Source organism: Equus quagga, chromosome 1, assembly GCF_021613505.1.
Source record: "Equus quagga isolate Etosha38 chromosome 1, UCLA_HA_Equagga_1.0, whole genome shotgun sequence".
NCBI lineage: Eukaryota > Metazoa > Chordata > Mammalia > Perissodactyla > Equidae > Equus > Equus quagga.
The window spans coordinates 170175352-170198458 of NC_060267.1; the positions used below are offsets into that span (position 1 = coordinate 170175352).

General features: G+C 40.4%; 1 protein-coding gene across 1 annotated transcript in view; it reads left to right on the forward strand.

Moving 5' to 3' along the window:
- PCCB (propionyl-CoA carboxylase subunit beta) overlaps positions 1 to 23107 on the forward strand; it is a 75284-nt gene that overhangs the window by 24541 nt on the left and 27636 nt on the right. Inside the window, exons 7-9 of the mRNA XM_046647419.1 lie at positions 15536 to 15644; positions 19285 to 19405; positions 21442 to 21523. Of these exons, the coding sequence (XP_046503375.1) occupies positions 15536 to 15644; positions 19285 to 19405; positions 21442 to 21523 (312 nt within the window). The remainder of the gene's footprint in view (positions 1 to 15535; positions 15645 to 19284; positions 19406 to 21441; positions 21524 to 23107) is intronic.

Sequence of the window (23107 nt, forward strand, 5' to 3'; positions counted from 1 at the left end):
GGGGGGAAAAAACACTGTGTAAGAATAAACAGTCCATGAAAGAGGTATAATGAAGGGCTAGCCCTGCCAGGTGATAAAATACATTATGAAGCTGAAACAACTAAAACTGTTTAATCGACTTGTAAATAAATGGAAAGACCAAGGAACAGAACAGAATTGAGAAATAGATCTAAATATATTTGCACATGTAGCTTATCAGGAAAAGACTATTGTTCTGTTAGGATCACCAATAATGTCAATTTTTTGTATCAAAGACACTGACTCCTGTGTCGCTAAATCCAGTTGACGTTTCTCAATCCTTATCTTACCTGACCTTTTGGCAGCATTTGACCTGGCTGATCACTCCCTCCTCTCTGGGACATCAGGATACCGGACTCGCTTGTTTTTTCTCTTGTGGCTCTTCTCTCAATCCCATGGTCTCAAGACTTTAAACATCCATCTATATGGACAACTGTCAAATCTATTTCTTCAGGTTCGAACACTCCTAAACTCTAGGATTATACGTTCAACTGCCTACCAACATTGCTGTTTAGACTTTTATGGGTATCTCAAACTTGATAAGTCTTGATCTCTTCCAAGCCTCTTTTACTGTCTTCCACATCTCAATAAATGGCAAGTCCAGTGGCTCAGGTCAAAAACATTGACACTGTTTTGACTCAGCTTTTTCTGTCACATCCCAAATTCAATCAGTCAGAAGTCATATGTGCTCTGCTTCAGAAGGTAATGTAAAATATAATCAAATTGCTATATACTGCTGTACACTGCTATCATTTTGGTTAAAGCACCTTGCCTGGATTATTGCGGAATCATTCTAACTGGGCTCTCTGCTTCTGTTTCTGCCTCCTTCCTGTGAATTTTTAAATTGTTAATGTTTTTAATTGTTTAGTGTAATACATCCTCAGGGGAGTACATAAAATGTGTACAGTTTAGCAATTGTTATAAAATACAAATCCATATAAATAACACCCAGATCAAGAAATGGCCTTCTGGAGCCCTGCCACCATTACTTTCCTGATCGTTATTGCCTCCTTCCATTCTGCCTAGAATTATTATCTCAGTTTTGATGGTAATTTTTTCATTTGCTTTCCTTTACAGTTTAAAGGTTTAATTATACCTCACTAAACAACGTGGTTTAGCGTTACCTCTTTTGACCTTTAATGTAAAGTGAAATCATATAATGTGCATTATTTTGTGCATAGCTGGGACTTATGTTTTTAAGATTTGTCCATGTTCTTTATAAATGTAGTTCATTAATTTTAATAGCTGTGTAGTAAATTATCTTAATGTACACGTCCATTTTGCTGTTGATTGACGTTTGTGTTTCAAGATTTTTGCCATTGCAAACGATGCTGATATAAGCATTCTTATACATGTATCTTGGTGCACACAAGTTTCGGTTTCTCAAGGTATGGGCAGTGGTACGCCATAGGATATACATATCTTCAGATTTTCTAGGTAATGCCTAACTATTGACTAAAGAGGTTGCAGCAATTTACACTTCTACTAACAGTGTGTGAGAATTTCTCTTGTTCCACATCCTTGCCAGCACATTTTTTTTTAAAGATTGGCACCTGAGCTAACAACTGTTGCCAATCTTCTTCTTTTTTTTCCCTCCTCTTTCTTCTCCCCAAAGTCCTCTAGTACAGTTTTATGTTCTAGTTGTGAGTGCCTCTGGTTGTGCTATGTGGGACGCCGCCCCAGCATGGCTTGATGAGTGGTGCCGTGTCCGTGCCTAGGATCTGAACCAGCAAAACCCTGGGCTACTGAAACGGAGCGCATGAACTTAACCACTCGGCCATGGGGCCTGCCCCTTGCCAGCACTTTTATTAACATAATGTAATTATTCCAGTTTGCACGTAGTGTCATCTCTCATTGTGGGTTTAATTTGCATTTCCATGACTGAGGTTGAGCACCTTTTCATGTTTCTTCTTTTGTGCCATGCCTGTTCATCTGTTTTGCTCGTTTAAAAAAAATCGAGGTTTTGGGGGTTTTTTCTTACTAATTTTCAGGAGTTATTTGTATGTTCTAGATATAAGTTCTTTATCAATTCTATATGCTGCCCCTGTCTTCTACCACTCTGTGACTTGCATTTTTCCTTCTCTTAATGCCATCCTTTGAACAGTTTTTAAAAAATCTTTTTATTTTGAAATTTAAAATTTACAGAATTCTTAACCATTTGAGAGTGGGTTGTATGTATCATATCCCTTTATTCTTTAATGCCTCAGTATATAATTCTTAAGAACTAGGATGTTTTCTTACATAACCAGTTATTAAATTCAAGGAGTTAACACTGATACAATACTTTCTAAATAATTGTGGTAAAATATACATAAAATTTACCATTTTAACCATTTTTAAGTTACAGTTCTATGGCATTAGGTACATTCACATTTTTGTGGAACTGCCATCACCATCTATCTCCACAATGTTTCAGCTACCCTGACTTTTCATTACTCTTTAAAATGGCTCTGTGCTCATTAAACACTAACTCTTCATTCCCCCTACTTCCAGCCCCTTTCTGTCTCTATGAATTTGTGGACTCATACAATATTTGTCCATTTGTGACTGGCTTATTTCAATTAGCACAGTGTCTTCAAGGTTCATCCATGTTGTAGCATGTGTCAGAATTGCCTTCATTTTTAAGGCTTCATTTTTAAGGTGGTTTTTATGTTTTGGCTATTGTGAATAATATTGGAGTAAACATTGGTGCACAAGGATCTGTTTCAATCCCTGTTTTCAGTTCTTTCAGGCATACACCTAAGAGTGGAATTACTGGGTCGTACAGTAATTTTGTTTAATTTTTTGAAGAAACATCATACTGTTTTTCACAGTGGTCGCACCGCTTTACATTCCCATTAGCAGTGCACAAAGGTTCAATTACTCTTTGTCCTTGCCAGCACTTATTTTCTATTTTTTTGGTGCTAGCCATCCTAATGGGTATGAAGTGGTATCTCATTTTGGTTTGCATTTATATTTCTCTGATTACTGATGATTGAGTGCTTTTCATATTCTTACGGGCCATTTGTATATCCTCTTTGGAGAAATGTCTATTCAAGTCTTCTGTCTGTTTTTGAATTGTTTTTTGTTGTTGTTGAGTTGTAGGAGTTTTTTAAAAATTATTTTATTGAGGTCATAATGGTTTATAATATTGTGAAATTTTAGGTGTATATTATTTATCAGTTTCTGTATAGGTGGCATCATGCTCACCACCAACAGTATAATTTTTATCCATCACCATATGTATATATGTGCCCCTTTACCCCTTTTGTCCACCCTCCAACCCCCTTCCCCTCTGGCAACCACTAATCTGTTCTCTTGGTCTGTGTGTTTTTTTATCTTCTACATATGAGTGAAATCATGCGATGTTTCTCTTTCTCTGTCTAGCTCATTTCGCTTAACATAATACCCTGAAAGTCCATCCATGTTGTTGCACATGGGACGATTTTGTCTCTTTTTATGGCTGGGTAGTATTCCATTGTAGATATATACCATATCTTCTTTATCCATTCATCAGTTGATGGGCACATGGGTTGCTTCCACATCTTGGCTAATGTGAATAATGCTGCAATGAACATAGGGTGCATAAGTCTCTTTGAATTGTTGACTTCAAGTTCTTTGGATAAGTACCCAGTAGTGGGATGGCTACATCATACAGTATTTTTATTTTTAATTTTTTGAGAACTCTCCATACTGTTTTCCATAGTGGCTACACCAGTTAGCATTCCCACCAGCAGTATATGAGGGTTCTGTCTTCTCCACATCCTCACCAACATTTATTTTTTTCTCTTGGTAATTATAGCCATTCTGACAGGTAAAAGGTGATATCTCATTGTAGTTTTGTTTTTTTTAAAAGATTTTATTTTTTTTCTTTTTCTCCCCAAAGCCCCCCGGTACATAGTTGTATATTCTTAGTTGTGGGTCCTTCTAGTTGTGGCATATGGGACCACGCCTCAGCATGGCCTGATGAGCGGTGGCATGTCTGTGCCCAGGATTCGAACCAGTGAAACCCTGGGCCACCGCAGCGGAGCGTGCGAACTTAACCACTCAGCCACGGGGCTGGCCCCTCATTGTAGTTTTGATTTGCATTTCCCTAATGACTAGTGATGTTGAACATCTTTTCTTGTGCCTGTTGGCCGTCTGTACATCTTCTTTGGAAAAATGTCTGTTCATATCCTCTGCCTGTTTTTTGATCGGGTTGTTTATTTTTTGGTTGTTGAGTTGTATGAGTTCTTTATATATTTTGGGAATTAATCCCTACATGATTTGCAAATATTTTCTCCCAGTTGGTGGTTGTCTTTTTGTTTTGATCCTGGTTTCTTTTGCCTTGCAGAGCTCTTTAGTCTGATGTAGTCCCATTTATTTTTTCTTTTGTTTTCCATGCCTGAGTAGATCATGGTATTTGAAAAGATGCTGCTAATGCTGATGTCAAAGAGTGTACTGCCTATATTTTCTTCTAGGAGTTTTATAGTTTCAGGTCTTACCTTCAAGTCTTTGATCCATTTTGAGTTAGTTTTTATATGTGGTGTAAGATAATGGTGTATTTTCATTGTTTTGCATGTGGCCGTCCAGTTTTCCCAGCACCATTTGTTAAAGAAACTTTCCTTTCTCCATTGTATGTTCTTGGCTCCTTTGTTGAAGATTAGCTGTCCATAGATGTGTAGTTTTATTTCTTGGCCTTCAGTTCTATTCCATTGATCTGTGTGCCTGTTTTTTTTTTTTGAGGAAGATTAGCCCTGAGCTAACATCTGCTGCCAATCCTCCTCTTTTTGCTGAGGAAGTCTGGCCCTGAGCTAACATCCGTGCTCATCTTCCTCTACTTTATATGTGGGACGCCTACCACAGCATGGCTTGCCAAGTGGTGCCATGTCCACACCCGGGATCTGAACTGGCGACCCCTGGGCTGTTGAAGTGGAACGTGCGCACTTAACTGCTAAGCCACCGGGCCAGTCCCTGTGTGCCTGTTTTTGTGCCAGTAGCATGATGCTTTGATTTCTCTGGCTTTGTAGTATATTTTGAAGTCAGGGATTGTGATGCCTCCAGCTTTCTTCTTTTTTTCTCATGATTCCTTTGGCTATTCAGAGTCTTTTGTTGTTCCATATAAATTTTAGGATTCTTTGTTCTATTTCCATGAAGAATGTCATTGGGATTCTGATTGGGATTGCACTGAATCTGTAGATTGCTTTAGGTAATATGGACATTTTAACTATGTTTATTGCTGTATTCGATTTGCCAATATTTTGTTGAGGATTTTTGTATCTATGTTCATCAGTGATATCGGCCTTTAATTTTCATTCTTTGTGTTGTCCTTGTCTGGTTTTGGGTTCAGGGTAATGTTAGCCTCATAGAAAGAGCTAGGAAGCATTCCATCTTCCTCAGTTTTTTATAATAGTTTGAGAAGGACAGGTATTAAATCTTCTTTGAATATTTGGTAGAATTCTCCAGAGTAGCCATCTGATCCTGGACTTTTGTTTTTGGGAAGGTTTTTGATTGCTGTTTAAATCTCTTTACTTGTGATTGGTCTATTCAGATTCTCTATTTCTTCTTGATTGAGTTTTTGGAGGTCGTATGAGTCTAAGAATTTATCCATTTCTTCTAGATTATCCACTTTGTTGACATATAGTTTTTCATAGAATTCTCTTTTTTCTGTGGTATCTATTGTAATTTCTCCTCTTTCATTTCTAATTTGTTTGAGCCTTCTCTCTTTTTTTCTTAGTGAGTCTGGCTGAGGCTTTGTAAATTTTGTTTATCTTCTCAAAGAACCAGCTCTTAATTTCACTGATCCTTTCTACTGTTTTTTTTTTTTTTGGTTTCTATTTCATTTATTTCTGCTCTAATTTTTGTTATTTCCCTCCTTCTGCTGACTTGGGCTTTGTTTGTTCTTCTTTTTCTAGTTCTGTTAGGTATAGTTTAAGATTACTTATTTGAGATTTTTCTTGTTTGTTGAGGTGGGCCTGTATTGCTATGAATTTCCCTCTTGGAACCACTTTTGCTGCATCCATCAGAATTGGTATGATGTATTTTCATTTTCATTTGTCTCCAGGTATTTTTTGATTTCCCTTTGACTTCTTCATTTATCCGGTGGTTGTTTTGTAGTGTTTTGTTTAGTCTCCAAATATTTGTAACCTTCTCAGCTTTTTTCTTGTAGTTGATTTCTAGTTTCATAGCATTGTGGTTGGAAGAGATGCTTGACATGATTTCAGTCTTCTTAAATTTATTGAGGCTTGCCGTGTTTCCCAACATTTGGTCTGTCTTTGAGAGTGTTCCGTCTGCACTTGAGAAGAATGTGTATTCTGATGTTTTTGGTTGGAATGTTCTCTCTTTATATATATTTATTAAGTCCTTCTTGTCTAGTTTTTCATATAATTCCATTATTTCCTTGTTGACTTTCTGTCTGATGTATCCAGTGATGTAAGTGGTGTGTTGAGGTCCCCCAGTAGTATTGTATTGCTGTTAACTTTTCCTTTTAGATTTGTTAATAGTTGCTTTATATACTTTGATGCTCCTGTGTTAGGTGCATATATATTCATAAGTGTTATATCTTCTTGGTGGAATGTCCCTTTTATCATTATATCTTTTTCTCTCATTGTGTTTTTTATCTTGATGTCTGCTTTGTCTGATATAAGTATGGCAACACCTGCTTTCTTTTGTTTGCCATTAGCTTGGAGTATCATCTTCCATCCCTTCGCTCTGAGGCTTTGTTTGTCTTTGGAGCTGAGATGTGTGTTCTGGGGGCACCATATTGTTGGGTCTTGTTTTTTAATCCATCCGGCAACTCTGTGTGTTTTGATTGGAAAATTCAATCAATTTACATTTAGAATGATTATTGATATATGAGGGCTTAATAGTGCCATTTTGTCTCTTATTTTCTGGTTGTTCTATATTTCTCTTTGTTCTCCTCCCATGTATTTCTGACTGCCATTTCAGTTTGGTAATTTTCTATGATGCTTTTCTCAGTTTTCTTTTTATTTATCATTTGTATCTCTGTTCTGTCTTTTTGTTTAGTGGTTACCATGAGGTTTGTATAAAAGATCTTGTAGATGAGACAGTCATTTTTTTTAGATTTTTTTTGTTTTCCTTTTTCTCCCAAAGCCCCCCAGTACATAGTTGTGTATTTTCAGTTGTGGGTCCTTCTAGTTGTGGCATGTGGGATGCCACCTCAGCATGGCTTGATGAGTGGTGCCATGTCCACGCCCAGGATCGAAACCCTGGGCTGCCGAAGCAGAGTGAGTGAACTTAACCACTTGGCCACAGGTCCCGCCCCGAGACAGTCCATTTTCTGATAGCTCTCTTCTCTGTTAGCCCAAGCAGGTTCCATCCCTTTCCTCTTCCCCATCTAACTTATTGTTGTCACAAATTATTCCATTTTGTGTTGTGAGTTTGTGATTAAAGTTGTGTTTATAATTATTTCTTATGCTTTCCTTCCCTTTACCTTTAATGTTATAATTGAGTGCTTGCTAATCTGCTCTGATAGAGAGCTGCAATTTCTCTGATTTTGTCTATCTCCTTGCTCGAGGCTTTGTAAACCTTTTCCTTTTTGTTTCAGGTGTGAGAGTATTCTTGATCATTTCTTGTTGGAATCAAGTCCTTCAGCTTTTGTTTATCTGGGGAAGTTTTTATTTCTCCATTATATCCAAAGGACAGTTTCACTGGATAGAGTATTCTTGGCTGAAAGTTTTTGTCTTTCAGTATTTGGAATATATCATTATGCTCACTCCTAGCCTGTGAAGTTTCTGCTGAGAAGTCTGCTGAAAGCCTCATAGAGATTCCTTTGTAGATTTTTCCCTTTTGCCTTGCTGCCCTTAATGTTTTTTCTTTTTCATTGATTTTTGCCAGTTTTACTAATATATGCCTTGGGGAAGGTCTTTTTGCATTGATGTAATTAGGAGTTCTCTTGGCTTCATTTACTTGTAATTCCATAACTGTAATTCTTATTATTTCTTTGAACAAGCTCTCTGCTCCTTTCTCTCCCTCTTTTCCCTCTGGAATACGTATAATGCTTATGTTGCATTTCCTAAATGAATTGCATATTTCTTGGAGAATGTCTTCATTTTCTTTAAATCTTACTTCCCTTTCCTCCTTCACATGAAGCATTTCTATATTTCTGTCCTCTAAATTACTAATTCTCTCCTCCATGATGTCAGCTCTACTTTTTAAGATTCCTAGATTGTTTTTTTTCTCATTCATTGTGTTCTTCATCTCCAGCATTTCTGTTTGGTTTTTTTTTTTTTTTTGGAGTTCCAATCTCTTTTGTGAAGAATTCCTTCTGCTCATTAATTTCATTCCTAAATTCATTGAACTGTTTTTCTGAATTTTCTTGTAACTCATTTAGTTTCTTTATGATAACTATTTTGAATTCTCTGTCATTTAGATTGTAAATTTCTGTGACTTCAGGTCTGGTTTCTGGAGACTTGTCATTTTCCATCTGATGTGGAGTGTTAATGTATTTCTTCATGGTGTTTGAAGCAGACCTTTGCTGGTGCATAGTGATAGTATCTGGTCACAAATTCTGCCTGCCACTCCTTGGCGAGGGGCGGGAGCTGTGTTTTCTGAACGCACCGTTTCTGCTGAAAGTTGTACCCGTCCGCTGGAAGCTGTTCTGAGAGGGCCCGTCTGCATCTGCTCGCTGGCTGCTGCTGCCTGGTGAGTCACACACGCAGGCGCAGGCACTCTGGCATGGATCTGCTGCCTTGGCCAACCAGCTGAGCTGGTGTGCCAGGTGGGAGGGAAGGGGCACCCTCTTCTTTGTGAACCTGCTGTGCACTCACTGGTGGCCTGCCTGGGCTGCTGAGCCTGGTGAGGGCACCCACGTGATGGCTGACCTGCCTCATTGTGGAGTGCTTTTGCGGGCCAGGATGCAACCCTGAAAGCAAAAGCGTTCTCATGGAGGCCCACCTGCTCCCCCACCTACTCCCAGAGTCACACACTAGCTGCTGCGTGTGGCCCTGTGACCTAGATCACTGCTTCTGGGGAGGGAAAGGAGATCTGCTCACCTGTTTCCACTACTTCCTGGGGATCCAGTATCCCCATCCTCAGACCTATGGCTGTGTCCTGTGGTGCTGCGTGAGTATTCTTTGTTAGTTAATGAATGTCCTTTTGGTTGTATCTTAAGAGGAGAGACTAAGGGAACAGCTCTCTCTGCCATGATGCTGATGTCACTCTGCAAAAATTTCTGGAAATTTAGAAATGCTGCTCTGGAAACCCTGCTAAGTCAATTGAGTGGAGTCAAAAAACAAAGATTCCAAGTCAAACAGAATCTGTGTGTGAAGGATTGTCTGCAGGCTGGGGGAAGATTCCTGGTTTCTGGTAGGGGAAATACCTCCTTTCTCCTAGGAGTTGTTTATAAAATCTGTATATTAACCACTTCTTGGTTACAGGCATACCTCATTGTATTGTGCTTTGCAGATATTGTGTTTTTTACAAGACCCTCCATGAGCAAAAGTATTACAACTTACTGAAGGCTCAGATGATTAACATTTTTTAGCAATAAGGTATTTTTAATGTATATTGTGTTTTTGGACACTGCTATGTTGCATACTTAATAGACTACAGTATAGTGTAAACATAACTTTTGTATTCACTGGGAAACCAAAAAAATTCATGTGACTAATTTTCTTGCAGTGATCTGGAACCAAAATGGCAGTATCTCTGAGGTGCACCTATATATGATTTGCAGATATTTTCTCATTCTGTGGGCTGCCTTTTTATTCTGTTCATGGTGTCCTTTGCACAGAAGATTTTAATTTTGATGAAGTCCAGTGTATTTCTTTTTTTGCCTCTGCTTTTGTTGTCATTTCCAAGAAATTTTGCCAAATTCAATGTCATGAGACTTCCCCTACGTTTTCTTCTAAGAGTTAAGCTCTTATGTTTAGAACTTTGGTCCATTTTGTTAATTTTTCTATACAGTGTAATGTAAGGTCCAACTTCATGTTTTTGCATGTGATATGTAGTTTTCCTAGCACCATTTGTTGAAAACACTGTTCTTTCTCCACTGAATGGTCTAGGTATCGTCGTTGAAAATCATTTGAGCATATATGTGAGGGTTTATTACTGGGCTTTCTATTATTTTCCATTGGTCTATATGTCTATCTTTATGCCAGTACCAAAGTGTTTTGATTTCTACAGCTTTGTAGTAGGTTTTGAGATCAGGAAGTGTGAGACTTCCTATTTTGTTCTTCTTTTTCAAGATTGTCTTGGCTATACAGAATCCCTTGAGATTCCATATCAATTTTACAATGGATTTTTCTATTTTTGCAAAAAACGTCCTTGAGATTTTTATAGGGACGACATGGAATCCATATGTTGCTTTTGGTAGTGTTGACATTTTAACAGTATTGTCTTTTGATCCGTGAACAGATGTCTTTCCATTTATCTGTGTCTTCCTTAATTTCTTTCAGTGATGTTTTATAATTTTCAATGTGCAAGTCTTTTACTTCCTTGGTTAAGTTATTCCTAAGTACTTTATTCTTTTAGAAGCTATTGGAAATGGAATTGTTTTTGTAATATCCTTTTCAGATTGTATATTGTTAATGTATAATAATGCAACCGATTTTTGTGTCCTGATTTTGTATCCTGAAACTTTGCTGAATTCCTTTATTAAACTTTTTTTGTAGAATCTTTAGAGTTTTCTGCATATAAGATCATGTCATCTGTAAACATAATTGTACTTCTTCCTTTCTGATTTTAGATGCCTTTTCTTTTTCTTGCTTAATTGCTATGTCCAGGACTTCAGTACTCTGTTGAATAGAAGTGACAGAAGCGGGCATCCTTGTCTTGTACCTGATCTTAGAGGAAAAGCTTTCAGTCTTTCACCATTGAGTATGATGTTAGCTGTGGGTTTATCAAATATAATCTTTATCATGTTGAGGTGATCTTCTATTTCTATTTTTTTGAATATTATTATGAAATGGTATTGCATTTTGTCAAATGCTTTGTCTGCATCAATTGAGATGATCATGTGATTTTTTTTTCCCTGTGGTTCCTTTAATATGGCATTTTACATCAATATTTGTGTGTTGAACCATCCTTGCGTTTCAGGAGAAAAGTTCACTTGGTCTTGGTGTATAATTCTTCTAAAATATTGTTGACTAGATTTGCTAGTATTTTGTTGAGTATCTTTGCATCAATATTTATATGAGATATTGACTTGTAGTTTTCTTGTAGTGTCTTTGTCTGGCTTTGGTATTAAGATAATTATGGACTTCATAAAATGAGTTAGGAAGTGTTCATTCCTCTTAAATTTTTTTGGTAAGTTTGAGAAAGATTGGCGTTTAGTCATTCTTGAAATGTTTGATAGAATTCACCTGTGAAGCCTTTTGATCTTGGGCTTTTCTTTGGGAGATTTTTGACTACTGATTCAGTCTCCTTACTAGTTATAGGTCTGTTCAGATTTTCCATTTTTTCATGATTCAGTCTTAGTAGATTGTGTGTTTCTAGGAATTTGTCCATTTCATCTAGGTTATCCAATTTGTTGGTGTAGAATTGTTCATAGTACTCATAATCCTTTTTATTTTCGTAATGTTGATAGCAATATCCTTATTTTCATTTTTGGTTTTAGTAATTTGAGTCTGTCTTATTAGTCCATCTAGCTAAAGATTTTTCAATTTTGTTGATCTTTTTGAAGAATCAACTTTTGGTGTCACTGATTTTTCTCTATTGTATTTCTCTTTTTCATTTATCTCTGCTCTGATCTTTCTTTCCTTCTGCCTGCTAGCTTTGGGTTTGGTTCTTTCTTCATTTTTTTAGTTCCTTACAGTGTAAAGTTAGGTTATTTGAGACCTTTATTCTTTCCTAGTCTAAGTGTTTACAGCTATAAATTTCCCTTTTAGCACTGCTTTCACTGCATCCCGTAAGTTTTTGTCTCATTTTCGTTTGTTTCAAGATTTTCTCATTTCCCTTGACTTCTTTGTCCCATTCGTTGTTTGAGTGCGATATTTAATTTCCACATATTTGTGAATTTTCCAGTTTTCCTTCTGTTTGCTTCTAGTTTGAATCCATTGTGATTCTAGCAGATAGTTTGTATATTCCAATCTTTTAAAATTTATGGAGACTTGCTTTACATATGCCTAACATATAGGCTGTTCTTCATTGCTTTTCTTTTTAAAGATTTTATTTTTCCTTTTTCTCCCAAAGGCCCCCAAGTACATAGTTGTATGTTTTTTAGTTGTGGGTCCTTCCAGTTGTGGCATGTGGGACGCCGTGTCAGCATGGCCTGATGAGCAGTGCCATGTCCACGCCCAGGATTCGAACTGGCGAAACCCTGGGCACTGAAGTGGAGCGCGCGAACCCAACCACTTGGCCATGGGGCTGTCCCCTCTATTCATTACTTTTGTCTACTCTACCATCCAGATTCCAGTTTGGTCAGTTGTCTCACTAATGTCTTTTATAGCATTTTCTTTTTCCAGTACAGGATCCATTTCAGGATCACATATTGCATTTAGTTGTCACATCTCTTAATCCGGAACAATTCCTCAGGCTTACTTTGTCATGACATTGACATTTTTGAAGGCTATGGAATGAATTATTTTATAGATTTTTCCTCAATTTAGGTTTATCTGATATTTCCTCATGATTAGTCTCAGATTAGATATCCTAGCCTGTCTCCTACACAAGTGATGTTGTATTCTGCTCAGATTATCACATCTAGAGACAAGCGATGTTCCTTTGCCCCTCATTGGCAATACTAACTTGATCAGTAGTCAAGGTGTTGTCTGGTTTCTCCACTATGTATTTACTGTTTTTCCCTTTGTAACTGATAACTACTCATTGGGGAGATACTTTGAGACCATGCAAGCATGCTACTCTGCATTACACTTTTTCTCAATTTAACATCTATTGATGATTCTTGTCCAAACCATTGTTTATAAAATTATTTTCCTACTCCACCACCTGCTTCATAACAGTTGACATTCTACTCTAAGGAAGAACCCTGCTTTCCTGGGTATTTGTTAATTTCATTGATTTATTATTAATCATATAATAGATTCATGGATTTCCTGTTTTACTCAATGGTTTATAATCCATTACTGTCATTTTTTATTTTGATGCTCAAATTGTCCTTAACTTAGCCAGTGGGAATCCCTTTAACCTGGCTTCTGTGCCCTGTTGATACAAGAACCAATGTCAAATGTATACTTTATGGATAGTATGTTTTAGTTTTTGAACTTTTTCCTACCCCGAGCTCATGAAGATAGTTTCTGTTTTCTAAAAGCTTTATTATTTTGCCTTTTACGTTTACATCTATAATCCCATTGGGATTGATTTTTGCTCATAATATGAAATAGAGGTAGTTTCATTTTTTTCAGTATGGATACCTAGTTGACCTAGAGCCTTTTATTGAAAAGAACATCCTTTCTTGCTCTGTAATGCCACATGTATCATGTATTGAGTGTCCATATATCAAGAGTTTTTACTGAGCTCTTTTGGTCTGTTTTATCTCTGTGCCAGTACAATGCTATCTCAGTTACAATGGTTTTATGACAAATGCTGATATCTGGTACAGTAAGTTTTCCCTCTTTATTCTTCTTCAAGTGGTATGGGGTATTCTTGGCCCTTTGCATTTTCACATTCTTTTACAACTTTATTGAGATATGATTGTGTGATGAACCACACATATTTAAGTTGTATAATTTGAGTTTTAACACATGTATATCGTCATGAAGCCATGACCACAGTCAAGATAATAAACATAGCTATCATCTCCAGGAGTTTCCTCATGTATGTTTGTAATCCATGCTTCCCTAACTCTCACCCCTGTCTTTAGATAACCATTCATCTGCTTTCTATCACAATAGATTAATTTGAATTCTCTAGAACATTATATGAATAGAAACATACAAAATGATATTTTGTATGTACACAATGCATACAAAAGATATGTACTTTTTGGGGGATAGCTGGCTTCTTTCACTTAGGATAACTATTTTGAGATTTAGCTGTTGATAGACATTGAGTTATTGCCAGTTTTTGGCTGTTACAAATAATGCTATTATGAACATTTGTTTATGAGTCTTTGTGTGGAGTGGGGAAGAAAGACCTGTCTATCTAGCTAGACCTTTCTAGCAAGAATCCAAACCAAGGAGCAAATCAGTAAAGACTGATACAATATACATAATAGTTTAAGGACTGATTTCCTTTGTATGAAAAATTTCCTTAGTCTGAAAGAACAACTGTCCAGTAGAAAAACGGGCAAAGAACATGAACAATGTTGAATGGAACATGAACCGAGCTGACTGTAAGAAGATATTTATTTCAGAATTGCTTGTTATAGCAAAATACTGGAAGCAACCTAAGTGACGATCAGTAGGTGACAGTTAAATTATTATGATACATATCCTATACTGACATGGGATGACCTTCAAGAAGTTTCAGAACAGTGTGTATAGGACACTATGCTAGCAAGAAAATAAGAAGGCAAATGTATATATTAATGCTCATACATGCAGGGATATCGCTGCAAAGAGACGAGACTGACAGTGGTTGCCTTTAGGGAGGGAAATTGGAGGACTGGAAATAAGGGATGGCATATTTAGAGACTTACTTTCCACCATATCCCCTATTCTTCCATGTAAATTTTCTTTCTTTTTTTTTTTTTTTTTGCCTTGAGCTAACATCTGCTGCCAGTCTTCCTCGTTTTTGTATGTGAGCTGCAGCCACAGCATGGCCACTGACAGATGAGTGGTGTGGGTCTGTGCCCAGAAACTGAACCCGGGCCACTGAAGGGGAGCATGCTGAACTTAACCACTGGGCCACTGGGGCTGGCCTGTGTATAAATTTTTTTTTTTTAAAGATTTTAATTTTTTTCCTTCTTCTCCCCAAAGCCCCCCAGTACATAGTTGTATATTCTTAGTTGTGGGTCCTTCTAGTTGTGGCATGTGGGACACTGCCTCAGCGTGGTTTGATGAGCAGTGTCGTGTCTGCGCCCAGGATTCGAACCAACAAAACACTGGGCCGCCTGCAGCGGAGAACACGAACTTAACCACTCGGCCATGGGGCCAGCCTGCTGTGTATAAATTTTTTATAATATGCCTTTGTTATCTTTAAATTAGAAACTAAAAATTAAAAGCATATCACCCTTTCACAACACCAAAGCATTGATTATTTTTGTCTCTGAGTGGCTTCACTTAAAGTGGCCAGTTAATTTTAGGAAGTTACATATTCTTTCAGTGCTTTGGTTTCTTTGTCCATATGTGGGGGTGGTAATAGAACCTAGGCTTTAATGACACAATTCCATGAAGTGCTTAGAAAAATGTTTGATGCACAACAAGCTCTGAATAGGGGCCACCTGTTATGCTGTTCTACGGATGAATAAACCTGAAATGTTAGCCACACTGCAAGTCATTCTGCTGAGATAGAACCATGGAATGAGTGAGGAAGGAAAAACTTGAGTCATTGGTTTGGATAGGCCTCTATGATCTGTGGCGTAATCTGGTTCTGCTGCCGCATCACTTCCTTATCTGTCTTCTCAGCTTGTGAACTCTAAGGCTCCATCTAGCTCTGGTGCTCTGAGCTTGACTCTTCTGGAATTCTGTGATTTCAGGACACCTCCTACCTGTTCATCACTGGCCCTGATGTTGTGAAGTCTGTCACCAATGAGGATGTTACCCAGGAGGAGCTTGGTGGTGCCAGGACCCACACCACCATGTCAGGTTAGAGGCCTCAAGGCTCACCTTGCTGTTTTCAAACACTGAGGAGAGGGCTTTGCCAAGAGAGAATGGTGACAGTCTTTTAAAAGTATGACTTAATTGGCAGAATTTGAGAAGACTGTAGTATATAGTGTATTGACTATAGATATAGTGATCAAGGTGGATTTAGTATCTCAAATTTAAGACAAATAACTAATGCTTTGATATTCTTTAAAATTCTTAAGCTAATTGGAATGATGTTGTGAGAGTTATTATGTATTTATATATGTATAGTTGAACCTTTAAAAAAAATTTATTGTGAGCTTTTTTTACTTCAAAGTTGGGCTATGTCTTAGAGAAGATGGTATTTTACCCATCAGTCGCCAGTGGTCAAGTACAGTTGTATTGAGATGGTCGTGGGCCACATGTTCATGAACTCGGTCATACTTCTTCACTTCTTTGAGGTTACATGCCACACATGCTGAGTTTAAAATGTATAAAGCTCATTCTGTGCTTTGGCATTGAAACAAAAAGTGGGAGCAGGGCATGAATCTGATATTAATGAAGACATATTGTCATTGGAATAATGATTGGAATTCCAAATTTTTTTGGAAAAAGACACCATGTTGTGAAAGGATTTCCTACCATACAGCAATCAGTGTAACTGAAGGTGGAAGAAATTGCCTCTTTGAAAGACTTCAAGCAGTGAGAGGCTGATGTGACTGATTTCTGTGCCATATTGTACATGTTGTGAGGCGTTGGGTCATCATTTAGTTGTCAGTGTTTTTTTCTTAGTGTACATAGAGACACACATAGAGAGGTGTGTCTTACTGTCAGTTAAGTCTTGGATTTGTTGAAATAATATTTTTTGTTTTTTTTTAAAAAGAGGTCTTGATCTCCTCCTGCTCACAGAAATTGTGCCTCCCTCATCTCAGGTTGGCGTCAGCTTTGTCTCATTTCTTTCCTTCACCCATCAGCTCTGTTCAGCTTCATCTCCAACACAGACCTAGAATCGGAACACCTCTCATTGTGGACTCCCCTGCAGCCTGTCATCACACCCTTGTCACAGGGCTTAGTTGCAGCAGTTTTTCTTTCTTACTGGGACATAAAATAATGTTGTGTTTTGTTGGTGTTTTCGATTTGATGAAATATGCTCTTTATTTTTCCTGATATCAATAGTATTATTTACATGTTTGTGGTAGACAATTTAGAAGATACAGGAATAAAAATCACTAGGGATTCCATCATCCATAGATAATCACCACTCATTTTAGGGTTATTCCTCTGTAGTCTTTTCACGTGGATGGATGTGAGTACACACATGTATACTCAAACATAGGCGCATAAGACTTTTCTGTAGCCTGTTTTTTCACTTAACGCCTTAGAGGAATTGAATGTCTGCCCATGACCTTATATTTTATTCTGCATAATTTTAGTTTTATGGGCAGCATTTGGCATTCTTTCTGGGCCTGAGGCTCTGGCATGGGCCGTGTCTGATGTGCTTAGCTTTGGATCCTCAGAGCAAGACCCAAAAGGTGCTCTATACATATTTTTCTTTTCTTTTTCTTTTGGTAACAACTTCATTGAGATATAGTTCACATACTATACACAAGAAATACCTGTTCAAAGTATACACAATTCAGTGGTTTTAATATACTTAGCATTGTTCAGTCATCACTGCAGTCACTTTCAGAAAATTTCCATCACCTAAAAAGAAACCCTGTACCCATTAGCATTTGCTCCCTGTTTCCCCCTAAATACTTCAGCACTAGGCAGTCACTAATTTCCTTTTTTTTTGGTGAGGAAGATTGACCGTGAACTAACTTCCATTGCCAGTTTTCCTCTATATTGTATGTGGGACATCACCACAGCGTAGCTTGATGAGTGATGTGTAGGTCCATGCCTGGCATCTCAACCCGCAAACCCTAGGCTCTGAAGTGGAGCGCACAACCTTAACCACTATGCCACTGGGCTGCCCCCCACTAATTTACTTTTTGTTTCTATGGATTTGCCTATTCTGGATGTATATGGAATGGACATAAATGCAATCATACAATATGTGGTCTTTTCTGACATATTTCTTCTACTTAGCATAATATTTTTAAGGTTCGTTCATGTTGTAGCATGAGTCAGTACTTTTATTCCTTTTTATCACTGGATAACATTTCACTGTATGGGTATACATAATTTTGTTTGTTGATAGTTTAATAAACATTTAGGTTGTTTCTGCTTTTTGGCAACACGAATATGCAACTATAACCATTCGTGTACGAGTTTTTGTGTGGATGTATGTTTTCGTTTCTCTTGGTTATATATCTAGGAGGGGGATTTCTGGGTCAAATAGTAACTCTGCCTAACTTTTTGAGGAGCTGCCAGACTGTCATCAAGTGGCTGTACCAATTTGTAAATATTTCTTGAGTGCAAGAATTCTGTTGTGTTGAACATGCTTTTTATTCATTGAACAAATGTTCATTGTGTGCCTGTGTCTCAAGCATTGTTCCGTGTGCTAGGGAGACATCTGTGAAAGAGACAAAGATCTCTGCCTACGTGGGGCTTATATTCTAGTGGAAGAGATAGTAAGCAATAAACCTTTATAAGTAAATACGTTATATAGTATGTTAGAAGGTAATAATATACACCATGAAAAAAGTAGAACAGGGTGAAGGGGTTGGGTTGTTGCAATTTTAAATAGGGTGGTAAGGGTAGGCCTCACTATGAGGGTAACAATTGAAGGAGTTTAATTGCATGGATGTCTAGGGGAGAAGCATTGCAGGCAGAGGGAATAGCTTATGCAAAGGCCCTGAGGAAGGAGAGTGCTCAGTGAATAGCAAAGAGGATGGTTGGAGTAGAGACATAACACTGTCTGACTTACAAAGCTCTGTTTGGCTGCTGTGTGAACATACCATAGGCGCGATGGTAGAAGCGAATAGTCTGGTAGGGTGAACTGAGAGTTTCTGGCCCTACTTTTTCTGTCATGTCCACGGCCTTGTTTGGCTGTTGTGTGATTTCAGAGTGTTCTTGAGGAATGATGGCTTGATTCCTCACCAGGGCCAGGTAGCTCCCCTCATTGCCTCCCACTGTTGCTGAGTCCCATGACATGTGCCAGCCATTATGCTTATTTAAAAATTTTTTTCTCCAGCTTTATTGAGAGATAACTGACATATAATCAGGCATTATTCTTGATGGGGGACGACAGTGGTAAGACATGCATGGTCTACCCTGTTGGAGCTGATGTTCTAGGGAAGATGCAGGCAGTAAACAGGGACGTAAACAGGTACTGCAGGGAAAAGTGTGTGAAGAGAACTCCCACATGGTACAGGGGTGGCAAGTGAGGGGTGTGGGGAAGAGTGTGTTTCTAGAAAAGGGCCAGGGAAAGCACCCTTCTGAGTAGGTGACGTTAGAGCAAGGACCTGAATAAAGAAAGGAGTGACTTTTGCAGAGGTGTGGATACAGAGCAGGGAGAACAGGCTTCATGAACTGCAGATGAGCCTGAAGGTGTGTGGTGTGTGGTGTGTGGTATCCAGTCCTCAGTGGAGGAGAGGGGTGGACAGAGCTGTCGGCACAGTCTGCTGCAGCATGGCCCAGCAGGGCGGGTGGGCATGAAGCAGCGTCTTTGGGCTAGCAGTCTTTGCCCTGGCCTTTTATATCCTCCCTGTTTTCTCAGGCGTGGCCCACAGAGCTTTTGAAAATGATGTTGACGCCCTGTGTAATCTCCGGGAGTTCTTCAACTACCTGCCCCTCAGCAGTCAGGACCCAGCTCCCATCCGCGAGTGCCAAGATCCCAGGTGAGTTGTAGGTCAAAGCACTTTCTTTCATTTACAGGATGGCTTGCTCTCTGTCCCCCTGCACTTGCAGCACCTCCAGGGTCTGCCCTGTTGGGCAGCTTCGAGTAGACTGTGGAGTGGAGTTCACGTGGCTCCCAGATGCGGGCATGGTGGTGGCACGTCTGGGTACAGGAGCAAAGAAAGATGATTTTATTCACTTTTTTCCTCTCTGTAATATCTCATTGGTAGCTTGGGAGTAAAGAGTGGCAAAAAAAGTTGATTTCCAAGAGACTGTTGATTTGTCCAGAATTGGAGATGGAAGTCTTTTTTGTGTTATGATGTGAAATAAATAAGTAGGAAACGGTGCAGACAGCATGCACTTTAGGAAATATGCTTATGCACACCTGCCTCTAGCTAGAGGCTGGGGTAGTCTGGGGAAGGGTGTGTTGTTGGCCACCTAGTGAAGGCCTCCTTTCCTTCTTGCTCTTGGGGCCTCTGCCTGATGTGGGGGGTACCTCTGGGTGAGCGAGAGGCCCAGCCAGGGAACTCTTGCTCCAGATGTCTGGCTGCTTGCTTCTCCATTTTGTTTCCCCTCAGATTTTGAAGCAGTTGACCTGGACTTTCTTCTGCATACGGGGTTTGGACTCTTACCCTCGGGAAGAAGCCATTTTCAGACATTGCCCTGTGGGTGGACCTGGGTTCCCACCTATGGGGCCCTGTTTGGGCGGGGGATGCTCTGAAGAGTCGTGTACCCAGGGCCCCATCCTGTCTGCCTCTGCCCCACTCCTCAGGGGACACAACCAGTGGCCCGTAATATGTAGTCGTGAAAGAGGGTGGTCACAGCCTCCTTTTCTGAGCATCTATACTATTTGGGGTACTTGAAAGGTTTTGGACATTATTTGAAAGTGTTATGGCCCAGGGGCCCAGAAATGTCTGAATAGCCTGCTTTGTCCCAGTCGTATCTCCTCTCTGTATGATCCGAGGGGAGCTGTCTGCTTATGTGTAGACAGCAGAAGAAAAGTAAGGAAGGATTTTATTATTACGTGAGGTGCCCCAGTGCAGAGCTCTCTGGGAAGCTGAGCTTGATGGGGCATGAGGCTCCACCCAAGGCCAAACCTCCGCCTGCCCACATGGACAGGAAGGGCTGAGAGCCTGTTGGAGAACGACGTGTTGCTGAGTCCTCCTGTGGTGTGGGAGTGGGCCCTGGCTTGGGCTTCCTCCTCAGCCACACAGACACAGGAGGAGCAGAGAGCCGTGAGCCTGTGTGATGATCTAGTGCTCAGTGATTCTGCCTACCAGGGGCCTGCAGTTTTGCTTGGAAAGGAGCTCTAGTGGGTTTACCTCCCAACAGGGAACGTGAACCCATAGCAGTTTCAGCGGACCTCTGACTTTGCATTTCCTATTCCTTGTTCTTTGATTTTTGATGTCTCAAGAAGTTAGACTAGGGGCTGGCCCCGTGGCCGAGTGGTTAACATGTGCTCTGCTTTGGTGGCCCAGGGTTTCGCCAGTTCAAATCCTGGGCGCAGACCTAGCACCGCTCATCAGGCCATGCTGAGGTGGCATCCCACATGCCACAACTAGAAGGACCTACGACTAGAATATACAACTATGTACTGGGGGTCTTTGGGGAGAAGAAGAAGAAAAAAAAGAAGATTGGCAACAGATGTTAGCTCAGGGCCAATCTTAAAAAAAAAAAAGTTAGACTGGGACCTCCCAGGACAGTGTCTCGTTCACTGCAGTGCTCTTTAGTGCTCCACACAGTACCTAGAATGTAGGAGGTATTCAAAGAGGATAAATGAAGAATCACATTCAAGGGAATAAGCTCATTTTCTCCTCTAAATGAAAACAAAGATCTTTTGGGTTAATAGCAAGCTCAAGTTCAGTTTAATATGGTGGTAACAAAGGAATGCATCTTTGGGGACTCCTTTGCAAGCCCAGCAGGGACAGAATCAGCCCAGCCCCCATAATGTGTCTCCCCCATTTCCTCCCCCACCCCCGACCCATGGAAAGCAACTGGCTCTTCTGGTATTGATTATTTCTACTTTTTCTGTCCAAAGTGACCGTCTGGTTCCTGAGCTTGACACAATTGTCCCTTTGGAATCTACCAAAGCCTACGACATGGTGGACATCATACACTCTGTAAGTGCTGCATCTTGCCTGTGCTTGCTTGGCCGTGTCCATGGTCACTCTGCTTTGGTTTAGTGAGGACGTCTTGGACCCACAGGCCTTAACATCGGGCAACACAGGCAGAGCATGGGTGGGCACGGGACCAGGGACCACCGAGTAGTGTGTTCTGGGAAGAGCTAGTGGCTGTAGCCACTCTAGTGGCTCAGATGGACTTGAGGGCTGGAGCGGGGAAGAGCCAGTTGGGTCAGCAGAGCTCAGGGGTCTTTGAGGTGCATAGAGAAGGGCCCGTGTCCCCAGAGTCTAGAATTGAGGCCAGGCTGACTGTTAGGTACCTTTCTTTGGAGGCTTGTACTCAGAGGGCATCTTGTCTTTATAGAGAAAGGAGAGTATACAAGGTGTATCCTACGACAAAATCGAGGGCTGCGTGTGTGTGGTTAGGGTTGGGGAAGACAGGAGTCATTTGTACCTTTTTCTTGGTGTAGCAGATGCCTGGGTCATTAAGTAAGAGGAGGACAGTGTTGGGGCAACCTGGGGGCATCTGTTGATGGCCACTGTCTCCCTTCCACTTGCATATGTACACTCTGCTCTCGGCAGCCTTTGCTTAATGGAACAGAGGTGGCTCCGTGGGCACAGCCTCTCCCAGAGCCCTGGCTCTCCCGGTGACCTTTTCCTTGTCCTCCAGTACTCAGGGGAGCCAGCATGAGTCAGCAGTCATGACCAGCCTCTGCTCCTCCTCATTGCTGGATTCTGTAGCCTCATGAGCACCTTTTGAGCTGTGAAAACTAGACCCTTCTACCAGCATGCCCTCCTCTGACCTCAGCCTTCAGTCCTCTTTACACCCTCACAGTTGTCCCTGTTCCTCTCTCACCACCTCTGCTCCTTGACTCTCCAGCCCTCAGTCTTCCCATTCCTCTGGAGCCGGCAGCCCCACCTTGGACTCTGTCATTCTGCCAGGTATTAATGGCCAGGCGCTGTTCTCAGTGCTGACGCTATATGACAGCATGATGGACAAAATCCCTGTCTCAGGGACCTCACATTTGGGTGAGAGATACAGAGAAGAAAGCATACATGGCATGGGTAGTTTTAGGTCCAAAAACTGCTGTAAAGAAGGCAACGTAGGGCCTCCATCGTCTGCACTCCTGATGCTCCTTTTGTCCTACAGAACCCTGTCCCTGGTTCAGGGCTTCAGCTTTCCATGCAAATGCTGCCTGTGGGGCCCGAAGCTGCTGGAAGAAAGCCCCACGAGCCCATCTCCGACCTTAGCTGGGCCCCCAGTGAGCCCCTCTGGCCTCTGGCTTGAGTATGTGCTGGGGGCCTCCCCTCAGCACCTGTGCTTATCCTCTTCACCTTTCCTCAGGCCTGATCCAACCGCTTACTTCCTTTTCCACTCCCCACTTTGATCAGATGATGTGGGCGTTTCCTTCATGGAGAATGCTGAGACCATCAGGTTTCTCCCTCCCTGGAGATGACCATTTCATCATCTCCACTGTCCTCCCATGTCTCCCCAGGCTCCAAGAATGACGTACCTCAACCTGGGCCCTTGACTCCATTCCTCCCCATCGAAGGTCTTTCTGTCTTCCTTTTTTTTTTTTAAAA